Source organism: Limanda limanda, chromosome 8 (assembly GCF_963576545.1).
Source record: "Limanda limanda chromosome 8, fLimLim1.1, whole genome shotgun sequence".
NCBI classification, from domain to species: Eukaryota; Metazoa; Chordata; class Actinopteri; order Pleuronectiformes; family Pleuronectidae; genus Limanda; species Limanda limanda.
In genome coordinates this window covers 7,138,399-7,151,374 of record NC_083643.1, presented here as the reverse complement: position 1 = coordinate 7,151,374, position 12,976 = coordinate 7,138,399, and the positions used below count along the sequence as shown (strand labels likewise).

General features: G+C 44.0%; 1 protein-coding gene across 1 annotated transcript in view; it reads left to right on the top strand.

The window, feature by feature from the left end:
- The window catches only part of tmtc2b (transmembrane O-mannosyltransferase targeting cadherins 2b), a 97,027-nt gene that overhangs the window by 35,625 nt on the left and 48,426 nt on the right, over nt 1-12,976 (top strand). Inside the window, exon 2 of the mRNA XM_061076231.1 lies at nt 6,550-7,126. Coding sequence (XP_060932214.1) covers nt 6,550-7,126 — 577 coding nt within the window. The remainder of the gene's footprint in view (nt 1-6,549; nt 7,127-12,976) is intronic.

Below are 12,976 nucleotides of genomic sequence, written 5' to 3'. Positions count from 1 at the left end.
TGCAGATCCAACTAAGATCTGGATGTTGCTGATTTACTTCTGGTTTTATAAAGCTATTGTTGGGCCTTGTTAGACATATTGGGTCCACAGACTGTAGTCTATTTGTCAAGTGCTGTTCTTTTCTCTATGAAATGGGGAAAATGAAAGAGTAAGAAAGTGAAACCATCCAAACTATTAATAATAAACATTTGACCTAGAAATTAAACAGAAGGGAAGACACATTTATATCAAGGCAGGAAGCAGAAGCATTGATACACAAAGAGGTAAACACAACAACACTTGTGAAATAATATTGAAGGTAAGAATGTTGAAGGTCAGAATCCTTCAGGCCCAGATTCGGCCTAATTACCGTCGTCCCTGACCTTTTATCAGCATCACCAGTTTCTCATCCATCCTGAATCTCCTGCCTTTCATTAATTACAGTGACGGAGGGGAAGGCAGGTGTCCACAACCAGCGAGCCTCTCAGGAGTGGTACATTTATATAAGCCAAGATTGTGCAACTGTACAATCTTTAAGTTATTTAAATCAATTTGAAATAGCAATTTTTATAGTAAATGTGATTACACCTGTTAAAACACAATGAATATTTGCAGAAAGAAACTAATTCTGTCTTGTTGTTAAAAGGAACAAAAAAATCCTCGTCCTCTCCATCGCTCCCTCAGGCTGTTTTCTTTTATTGAGAGCTTTTACTATAGACTTACTAATCACATATGTCAAATGAAAGAAAGCAGCCATTCACTCTGGACAATAGGGATTTTACGGCGGTGGTGGTGCTGTGTGTTTGCTACAGTGACTAACAAACGTTTATTTCTCACCGGTCGTCCTCATTCACTCACTGTGCTGCTCGGCCTGTTGAAGCTCAAACATCCAAAATATTCACCGACACTTTTATTAATTACGTTTTGGCAAAGAGACTCAGAAATAACGAGTTGTGAAAACTGGGCCAAAAGAAATCTGGCCTGTTTTTCTCCATGTTGAACGGGACCCAGGTGTTTTTTCTTTTTTCCCCCTGGCTGAGCGAGTCTTTAAATGTTAACGCTTGATTACATTTTATCTAGTTTGGCTCGCGTGGCCGATGGCTGGCGGGTCCCATCTTTATCCCCAATGCTTTAGGAAGCTGTTTGCCACAATGCAGCAAAAATAGCACACAGTAAATTTTCCCCTTCTTTCTTTCTTTCTTTTCCTTTTTTATACATTCTCTCCCTCCATCTTTTTGCTTTTCATCCCTGTCACCTTTTACCATTAATAATTAATGTATTCAAATGAGCTTTTTCAGAGTTGGATTTGCTTTTCTGACGCGCTGAATACATAAATCACATTAATCCAAAGACACAAAACGGCACACGATTTATTTTTCATGTCATTAAAGGATTTCAGCGCATGCCAGACTACTAATATTTTCTTAAATAGCGGATTAAAATTACGGGGGATTATACCTTTTGAGTGTATTTTCTCTGTTATGTGTCTTTCTACTTAACTATGTCTGCTAATATGAGCCACTGTGAGTGCAACAGAGCTTTGCCTGTAATGACCTGCTCGCCCATGGGAAGAAACGTTAGACAAAAGCTACCGGAACCAGTGAGCGGGCTGCCCCGGTGTCTCCGTGGGCCGTCTAAAAATACCACTGTGCTCCTTTCACATATTAAAGCCGGGTGGTGACATGTCGCTGGCAGACCTTTGATCCCTTTCCCCAGACACCCGCCACATTTGATTTCTCTTTTCAAATGCTATCACAAATGGAAATCTTTATGTGCTTTGTATTTGAAACGGCGGCTTTTCCATTCTTCGCTCTCCAGAGGGAGAGCATTGGTTATTCCCACTGTGGAACCAGTGGGAATATGATTAATTGATCGAGTCTTGTCTGCACTTAAGTTTTGGGTCAACGGGTTCAACTGGCAGGATCCAGAGGGAACTGCTGACTCGTACTCAGACGAATGCTTTGCTTGTGATTTAGATTTCACTTGACGTTTTATCTTGATATTCATGTAAAACATCTGTTACTTTTCAACAAATCTTTTCTCGTGTTTGTGATTTAATTTAATAATGAGGATGTTTTTCATTACCTCTTCCCCAGGAGGTTTTGTTTTCACCTCTGTCAGTTTGTTTGTACGTTGGGTTGTTTATTTTTTAGCAAGATTTTAAAAAATGTACTCAACAGTTGACCACTATAACTTGGTGGAAGGATGTCATGAGTTGTTAAAATTCTCATTGGCTAATCCGAAAATGTTGGTGCTGATCCGGAATCCGGATCAGGGATTGGATTCATCCTTAGACATTGTGATATCGTGTGTTTTTATGTTTTGGGGTTGGTCGTCTATCCATCCCGATGTGAACACGTTTTGTAAAGAACCCCTGAACGGTATTTATTCAAATTTGGTTCAAATGCTCAGTTGGACTCGAGGATAAACTGATTAGAGTTTGGTGGTCAAAGGTGTAGATCTGAACTTCAGCACGTATGAAAGTGGACATCATCTATTTCTTTGCAAATGGCTTTTTCCCGAATATACATTTTTATTTAGAGAATTGCTTTGATCTTGATGAAATCTGGTTTATTCATGGAACTGCTCGGAGTGTGTGGAGTTTGGCGCAGATTGATTGAATTTAAGGGAACTGTTGCCATTCTAGTGTTTATGGCTGTGTCCTTCAGATTCAAAAAAACGTTTTTTTCGCTCCCACCTTCATCTCATATTCATTGAGCGGTTGTAAAGGAAAAGCCCTGATGACATGTCCTTGGTTTTCAATCTGATCTCCAATATCAGTCTCATCCCTCATGTGGGCGAGTCCCACCCAGAGCGAATCAATCTTCAATTTTTGATAGCCTCTCTACATGGGATCCTGCTGTCATTGAACCGGGCTCTTTTCCTCTTCATCCTGCTCGTGCACTCGCATGGTGAGTGACTCTGTTCCAGGGGTTGGCTCTCACATGATTATTTCTCAGCTAAGGAGATCAAGAGATGGCAGGAAGATTTTTCATGGAAATGCTTTTAAATTCAGCAAAAAAAAAAAAGGGCTCCGGTTTTTGTAGGAAATTGATTTTACTCTGGGTTTATAATTACATGGTGCACTGCTCTGTGTAAGCAATGCTCCTTTGTTTCAGGCTAATTTATGCAAGTGATGAATTTCCAAACGGAATAACACAAACAAGACTCTTTGTTTCCATCTTGATTTAGGGGTTGGAGGAAAAACAAAAAATAATAATGCAGAAACAAAATGCTTGGCTTTGTGAAGTTGTGAGAAGAGTGAGTCACACGGATGATACAATCAACAGACACGATTTCTTCTGCAGCATCTTTGGTTTGGTGAATTTTATTACGGAAACATCTTGGGTCTCTGGGTTTAAAGCAGTCTTTCAGCTAAGTGGAACAGTGTAATGTGTACAGAGGCACCAAAGCCTCATATAATAACCTTAATCTCTCTAGCTGAAGATGAAAAGCTGCTTTCACACGTGCACTGAACTCTGAACATTCTTTTGAACTTTTCTGGAGGAGAGAACACAAATGTCCAAGTCACTTGCTCAGGACATTTTTCAGGACCTTTTCCTGCCCTAGAGAGCCTATAAGAGAATAGATAAGAAAAATGTCCAGAAAATAGTGGACACGATGATGAAGATATTAAGAACACATGAAAGAGGTGATATAGAAGACGCAGACATAGATGTCAATATAGAAAGGCAACGAAATTCATGACTTTTTGGGGATGAGGGTAGACTCCGGGTTCAATGTGCTATTTAAAAATCGATTCCTGCTTCTGCCGCAACCCAAATCTCCTGTTGTTGTCTGACTCTGACAATCTGCTGCTGCGTCCTTCATACGTCCGAAAGATAAACAAACCGGAAAATGTCCCGAAAATTGGGTCTGAACAAATTTCATGTCTGTGCTTAAACAATTAGAATCTTCATATAGAAAATAAATTGGTTGATATTGTGATGAGCAAACTGGTTGTGGTGCATGGCCGGGATCTAGAGGAAGCTGAGGATGAATCAACCGTGGCAGGATCGAGACACAGGGGAAGGGAAGGCAGAGAAGTTTTCAGGGGCTGCTCTTGTTAGCGGCGACATGATCCCCCCCGTTCCTGTGGGAGTCGGCGTGCAGGCTGGCGGTCGGGGGAGGAATGTGCTCCCAGCTGGAAATGGTCCTCCTCGCTGCCAGCTCTGCTGAGAAACGAGCCCGAGCAGCCGCAGAAACTCAATCTCCCTCTCCAACTGGCCTCTGAGCCGGTGGAGACGTGGGACCATGAAGAAATTCTGCGGGTTAATGAGTCGCCCGTAGACTGAGGAGACTCACCGTGACTGGTGTGGTCAGGGTGAGTTTACAGAGGAATAAATAACAAACGTGTTAATCAGCTGTGGGCGTATCCCCCTGTTTTTGTTGTTGTTTCAAACGCTAGGTGCTCGCCGGTGTGCGTGACAAAGATAGATAGATAGATGGATACTTTATTAATCCCGTGGGAAATTTAGATCATCCAGTTGCTTATACATTTATACACTTAAACACCTACCCGACATACATACATAAATCACAGAAACATAGGGACAACATATTAAAGATACATGAATGGGTCTGACCCTATGGTACAGAAAACAGTGATTGTCTCAGTGTCAGTATGAAAGTGTTCTTGTGCTGCTGGAGTGGATAGTACAACAAATATATATATTAAAAACAAACAAGAAAACTAGAATATATATATATAAGTATAAAACAGAATTTGTAAAGACTGTGCATGGGGCTAGTATAGCCAGTAAAGTGATGGGGGGCAGACTGAGGTACACTCATGCAGGGAAGATCATTCATATATGAGCAGGAGACAGTCTGAGAGGGGAACGTGAAGCACAGCAATAAGCCAAGGCCATAAACTCGGTGGGCTTCTGACTGGCACTGGCGTTCTGTCCGTGCTTTTGCTGCCAGAGACAAAAAAAAGAAGCCTGCTGTGGTTTTGAGGCAATATATAATGTATCTGGCCTCACTGGCTCCTCCAGCAGCGCACAGTGGAAAAAGAACGCACTTGTCTCCAGAACAGCTCGGAGATGTAAATGAACCATAATGCCTCTTCTGCGAGCGTCTCGCTGTGGAATGAAGATCTCACTCGACAAATGGGCCAGAGGAAACAGACCGGGCGTGCGTGAGTCATGAAGTGGAGAGCCGGGCTGTACGGCCTCTTAGAGCCTTTGGCCGCTTCGCCAGAGAAACCCAATCATGTGTGCGCTGACCTCTCCGGCGTTTCTAGTAGATCCCAGCCGTTCCTTGGCCAGGTATTTATTTCCCTTGGATCCATCACGAGGATCCGTTCACCCTCCGCAGCCCATTTTTGTGATTAAGCTGCAACCCACCGAACCCCCCCCCCCCTCCACCAGCTTTCTGGTACTGAAGAGGTTGTTCGGTGGACGTCTGCCAAAATAAAGTCTTATTATCCTTGAAGGAAGCAGCTCATTACTCCTGAGTCGACCGTTTTGGGGTTTTCTCACTTATACGCTTGTTTAAACCTATCTATTCAAAAGCGTCATTGACGACTCGCCTCGTGCTACTTTTAGACTTCGCCGTCTTCTCCCCACCCGACTCTCCGAACTAATTGAGTGTGTTAATTGCGGCTGCCGTCGAGGACACATTACAAACCTGGTGCACTTGGCTTGTTATCCCTTGTCATGTCCCATTCATCACGCGTTTAATTACAACACTTCTGCCGTTGCCAGCCACCTCCTCTCTGCGGGGTCTTACTCTGTTGTCTTCAAATTATCAGCAGCGCCATCTCCCCAGTGGAAGCAGCCGAGGTCTGCGAACACCTCATACCGAGGCAGAAAAGACAGAAAACACGTCTAACGTTACCGAGCTCCTGCAGGGAGAGTCCGGCCTTTCCTGTCCTCGCGTTGACCCCTGCTGGACTTCCCCTCAGCCTTCGACACTAACACAGCTTGCGGCTGATAAGTCGGGTCACACAGGTTCATCCCTTACGGAGGGGAAGTCCAACTGACCTCTTTCGTAGCCTAATAGAGGCTAAAAAAAACGTGTAATCTGTTTAGGAAAGTCCTTAAACATTCTAATCTCGTTGTTTAGCTCCGCTGCTGCTTCGTCCTCTTGTGAAAACCTCAGAGCTCTGGAAGTCTGCGTTTTGCCAACATGGCGTTCCGCTCCTGCGCTGCCTGTGTTTGTTTGTGGTTCAGGGTGTGGTGCTCTCTCTTAATCCCCTGAGTCCACAGCTGGAAGGGCTGGAGCTGCGGTGGCGAAGCTGCCCAGAGCTCGGCGCTGGCACTCTGCTTCTCTGTTTGTGAACGCAGCCTGACCACACTCTCATGGGGAGGGGGGGGAAATGAAAAGTTTCATTTCTCAGCAACCTATATTTTCTGCTTAGTCCACACTGGTAAAGAATAACTGTGCACTCACCTCAGAGACTCCGCAGTGCAATATACAATAAACTCCTTTATTGAATGTGGCACAGCGGTGAAGCAGTGACATCCACTGAATCGACTAAAAATGTCATAAGTACTCCATCAAATATCAATTCTTAATCCATCCATCCTCAATAAATCATGTTTTTTTTTTGTGTTCTCTTTGCAGCCGTGCAATCAAGACCAATCAGGACCTGCTCCCAGAGACGCCCTGGATAAATATCTTCTACGATGACTTCTGGGGAACCCTACTCACGCACAGCGGCAGCCATAAGTCCTACCGGCCCCTCTGCACGCTCTCCTTCCGCCTCAACCACGCTGTGGGGGGGCTGGAGCCCTGGGGCTACCACCTGGTTAACGTGGCCCTCCACGGAGCCGTGACCGGCCTGTTCACCGCGCTGGCTCGCCTGCTGCTCGGAGGAGGCCTGTGGAGCCTCCTGGCCGGCCTCCTCTTCGCCTCCCACCCCATCCACACGGAGGCGGTGGCGGGCGTTGTGGGCCGGGCCGACGAAGGCGCCGCTCTGTTCTTCTTGCTTTCGCTGCTCTGCTACATGCGTCACTGCACGCTCCGGGGCCACGCCGGGCCCTGGCGGCTGGTGGCGTGGCTCCTCTGCAGCCTGGCCTGCGCCGCCTGCAGCATGCTGTGGAAGGAGCTGGGAGTCACCGTCCTGGCTGTGTCGGCGCTGTATGACGTCTGCGTTTTCCACAAGCTCAAGCTGCGACAGGTCATCATGCTCCTCTACAAGGTAAACAAGTTTGCTCTCGGCCCTGTGGTGCAGCTTTTTCACTTTTATCTGATTTCCTGCATCTGCTCTGCTGTCAGGATTCTGGCAAACTTGTAATATATATCTGGCACTCGGCAGAGAGCATACCTCCGCCAAGGCCCAACAGTCCCCTTAAATTCAATCAAGCTGCACCAAATTGTACATAGATATCAGAACTTTAAGCATTTGTTTCATCAAGATCTCTCCATTATTTCCTCAGAAATTATAAAAAAAAATTAAATTGTCTATCTTGCGATGTTAAAGAAAGTACAACAATATTCCTGAATCAACCCATTCAATCAAATCCGCTCCAAAGAATGACTGGTTCCTCCTTGGCCCGTTACCCGGTAGTTTTAATGTAATCCTGCTAACAGATTAAAAACAAACAGCAATGATCAAATAATCTCCTTGGCTGAGGTAAATACATATGTATATATGTTTGAAAAGGAAATCAAACATCTGAATATTCAACTCTGAGTCTGTGCATGAGGAACATTCAGTTATGATGTAATGACAGCGATTCCAATTTGAGTTAATCTATTCTCAAACAAATATCTGATTCTTAGCCCATAACTATCATTATGGCTTCACAGAAATGCTTTTATCTTTACAAACTTCACCTTTTCAGCCTCAGGACTAAACTGACTTAATTTGTAACAAGGTTAAAGTCTCAGGTCACGACTGCATTCAATTCTAAATCTGTCCCATCATGTGGCTCCATCTTTAAAAGTGACTTTCCTCTCGCTAACAAACATCCAAATGAAGAACCATTGAGTCAATTAAACCAAACCCAGGATGAGAATAAAGCTAATCGCCCATCGACCCCTGGATGTTCATTGCTTCTTGATGGATAGTGTCTTTGCTCTAATAGAGGCTGTGCACAACACAACTGTTGAGCTATATAGATGATTTGCATCTGAGATCCCCGAGCTGGAAAATGTGTTTGGTTGTGTGTATGTGTGTGTGTGTGTGTGTGTGTGTGTGTGTGTGTGTGTGTGTGTGTGTGTGTGTGTGTGTGTGTGCGTGTGCGTGTGCGTGTGCGTGTGCGTGTGCGTGTGTGTGTGTGTGCCCACGTTTGCTTGTATATTCACATTTCACAGGCCAATTGAAAGAGAGGAAAGGAAATCGTTGAAATAATATAAATGTGAAAGCTTTTGAAGCATCAATGACCCTTTCGCCCTGCAGCTCCTGTCAGAAGTATTTACTGTTTGCTGTCTGGACGATGTCACATCCATGACTCGTCGCCCATCAAGACAAATTCAGCAGCGCACGCGAACATGACGTGAAGTGCAGAGCAGCCGATGAGAGGGTCAGGGGGTCAGGAGCGATAGGTGTCAGCAGGACGAGAGGTGAAAACTAAGAAAGACAAAAACAAGGAGAGGAAATAGTTGAGTTGAAGTGAGAATCCAGCCCCCCCCCCTCTCTCTCTTTGTGTGGTAATGAAGACCGAGGGCCTCTGCTGCTGCTGCCTTCTCCACACTGTCCTCTCATGATTTAAGTCTTATCTGACTCCTGTGTCCTCTGGAGTACGACTCATCCCTTGCTTCAGGCAGACAGGCCCTTTAATGGCTTGTCAGCCATGGCTAGACCCGAGAGGAAGCAGGGCCGAGAGGGCTGGAGGAGAGATGAGGCCTCAGACCTGACAGATCCTCAACTTTTCGATCGAAAATCCACAAACCCTGCTGATCTCGTTGTCTTTTGAAAAACACATTTGACCGGCTGACAGATACAGTTCTGGTGCGGAGCAGGAATCGTATTTCTTCCATGGTTTGTCACCTCGGTTAACGAGCTCGGCAAATGTCTCCGGGGCAGATGGGTTCACAGCACAATCCAGTGTAGCCATGACAATAACCAAAGTGATGATCATTACAAGAAATAAATGAAATTCTAGTCATGTGGCACCTTTCATACTAACAACACACAACTCAGGTGCACTTACACTGGAGAAACATCTGAAGGAGGATACTTTACCAGCTGATCAGCACTTGGTAACACAAATTTAAGTTGTGTTAATACAACTTGATAACGTTTTAACAGATTTAAACAGTCTAAGCTTGAAAACAATTCAATATCCTTCTATCCGATTCAGAATTAAAGTTGATAAAAAATAATGTCAAGAAAAATTTTGTTATTTTAACAAAATTGAAAACCTTGTAGGCTTCACATGTGTCCTTATTTTCCAGGCTACTATTGCACATCTGTATTTTCTTGTGCACATAAATCACAATGAAAAAGTCTCATGTTCTACTAACAAGATAAATAGGGAATGAAAGGAGGAATCTCGTTATATTTTGCCGCGGGGGGGTGAAGTGAGGCCACAGCTCGTTCACACTTTGGCATCAAGGAGACAAAGAAGGAACTGCGTGGGTTGTCTGGCACTTCTGGAAAACAAGAAACTTTTCTGTCAGTTTGCTCAGAGACGACTGTAAAGCAACACATCCCCCCTGGAAGTGATGCTGCAGCACATTCTGCAAACATGATGCAACTCTCAGCCGGTCGCCTGAGCTGAGACCTGGGTCACGTCACCTTGTGGACGCATCTTTCCTCTGAGACTCTGAAGTATATTTCTGGTCAGCTGAGATGTTGATGTTTGTTGTAGAAGTTGATGGTGAAGGAAAGGAACGTGAACCCAGTACTTACAAGTATAATAATGTTTATTACACAGAATTTTCACAGGTCAGGACAAGCTCTAGAACTCGGAGAAATCACCCAGGCCAAATAGTGAAATCTGACTTCCAGGGGTCGGACACACAGTATATATAGAGAGATTGGTTCCGCCCATGACTTCAGGTAAATGCCGTCCCCCCATGGGATTTCTGACTAAAGAGGGACATGTTTTTGTGTCCGAACATGAAGACACATTGGTCAAGAACATTCCTTCTACACCCATCCATTAGCTAGTCAGAGGTCATTCCTAAAGTCAAGGATCATTTCGAAAAGGGAGAGAACTTCTAAAGTAAACACCTGGAGGACTCCCTGAGAATGTCCGAGAGTCCAGAAGGCAGGTATCATAAACGTTAGCCTGTCATTATGTTTTGAACACATACCAAAATGATCTACTCTAACGAATATACGACACTCGTAACAAGTATTGTGATCCAACCTCTCGTCCTCACGGCAAACGGGTCTAATAACTAATGCAGCCTGAGCATTTGTCTCTGTCTCTCTGCAGCGAGACCGTTACTTTGACTGATAATGAGCAGAGGGAGTCGTTCCTCAGGGCAAGTCGAGCCGTCAACCGCCCGTACGAACATTCATTCCTGTACACAGCTGAAAGGGATCACAGGGAGAATAAACACAGGGCTGGAGATCTATCAGGTGCTGAAAACTTGGCTGCAAACTCCCCAAAACTGAGTTTAAGGACAGGAAAGCTGCGTTGCAACATTTATATTCCGTGATAAGAGGGAAACTCGGCAGGAAACAGGAACTGTCACCGTGTCTCGGCCTTTTCCTCGTTGGAGAACATGCATCAGACGGACTAAAGAGCTCGTTGCGTGACAGACGGGTCCACAACGGGCCGGCGCTCCGTTTTATTACCGCGCTCTCCGCTGGGCTCGAGTCAGTTGACATTTAACGTTGGAAATAGTGAAACAAGCCCTCTTATCTGATTGTGGCGTGCAGTCAATTACATTAGAGTTTTATATCGGCTGCAAATCTCCCTCTGTGCCGTTCCGGCTTCTGTGTGCGGTTTGAAGGTTACAGGAGGCGGAGGTTCACGGTAATTCACGACACGGCTCCTTCATTTAACGGCAGACTCTATGCATACAAATCAAGGGGTAATGCGTGCATATTATTCTGATTTATTTCTTATATGTTGCACAAGTTTAATTTGATATCGGAACTGTAGAATCGTGCACAAAAGACATTTTTTCTTTGAGGATTAAAGAAAGGAAAGTAGAAAACAGACATTTCATGTTAAAGCACGGCATGTTTAAGTGAGGTCAGGACGAACTGTCATATTGAATAATGTGTAATTTACTGTGCGTGTGTGTCCTCCTGCAGGCTTGTGTCTGTGCAGTGTCCGCATCTCAGTGATCCACTTCTTCCATTCATAAACTCTAATTGTCCCTGGGCAATACAAAATCTTTTAAAGGGGATTAAACATTAAACATTCGCCACAGGACCGTTTCCCTTTGTGTTCATGTAAGCGTTACACAAACTCCTCTGGCTGAGAGAACGAGAGAAGACGGAGGGAACCGGAGGGAAACAATGGTGCCCAGGCAGTAATTGAATAAGCATATGTTGGGTTCACGGTGACGCTGCAGTCCAAGCTCGTGGCATCGTTTGTCATCCGAACTCTGCTGAAAGCTTTTTGTTAAGAGATCTGGTTCAACCTTAATGTGTTCTGCTGCAGTGTATCAGGCTCTTTGGGTAAATCAGGGTCAACCATCAGGATAAAAGACACTTTGATGAATATACAGTCTATATACATGTGACTTTACATAAGGGAAAGAAAAACTGACAGTACAAGAATAAAGTTGTTATATGACCTGTATAAAGTTGTAATGATACAAGAATAAATACTTAATATTACAAGTAAGCTAATGAAGCTAAAACTGATTAAAGTCATAATACTACCAGTATGAAGTCGTAATATTATAAGAGTACATTTGTAGGAGACTGAATATTGATTTGTAATATTATGAGAATAAAGTTGTCATTTTAAAAGAATAAATAACATTATCTTGTAATATTATGACCTTCATTTCATTAAAGTGAGACTTTATTCTTATAATATTACGACCAGAATCTCACAATGATTTTCTTCGATATGGGCCTGATATTCCGTCTTTTAGAAAATACCTTTTCCGTACAGAATGTTCCTCCAGTAAGTAGCAGTTAAACTTTTTACGACACAAAACCGCCGATATAACAAACCTGTTTAGCGTTGAACCCACAAACACGCATAGTGTTGATAGCCGGGGCCAATCACAGGCTACTGCTTACATAATTAGTTCTTTCCAAGACGTGTCCTGTGTTTAAAAGTGTAAAAGGAAACAGTCATTAAATTGTTTACTCAAGCTGACCTTTACTATGGTGAAATTCAGCAGTTCCCTGATTAAAGCCTTTATAACCATGGGTTCTTATACACCCAGCTACTCACAGGCAATGACTTTATAGCATTCAAATGTAGCACAGTTGGCAGCAGCGAGTGCGTGTGGTGCGACCACAGTTTATGTGGAAAAATATGCTTTTTACGGGATGGTTCCTGCACAGCCTCGGTTAACAGGCCCATTTTCAACGAGAGACACTGAAACATAATTTGAGCTCTTAATTTACCAGAGGAAAGAATTCTCCTTAACGTAATCTCCGAGTCTTTAGTCCTCAGGATAATGCAGTAAAGTGTCTGTCCTGAGGTGTTCTGTCTTCGTTAGTCGAGCGGTAAAATAAATGTTGAGACAGTTGTTGAGAGTGAAATTAGCCTGAATGGAAGCTGTAAATACGGGAAAACCAGAACTGTCTGGCTTGATAATTCTATCTCATTTTCACTGCAATTTCTACGCATTTTTGTTTGATGAGCAGCTTTGTTAAGTCAGAAGAATCCATTGTTTTATTGTCTGACTGTGGACCTTTGCACATAGTGTAATGTCCCACTGCTCATCCACATCTTAACCTGAAAGAGAAAGTGTCAGTTGTTTTCTGTGAGGAGGCGACGCTGCTTGTTGACATGAAGCTGCAGTTTGAGCCAAAGTCCCCGAGGGTCTGACACAGCTGACGTGACCACGACAAGAACGACCCTTTGAAAGCACAATACAGAAGCCCGATGCTTTCAAAGTGTGAACAGGATGAGAGAGATATCATCTCAGTGATGTCATGTCAGCGCTGTGCGTC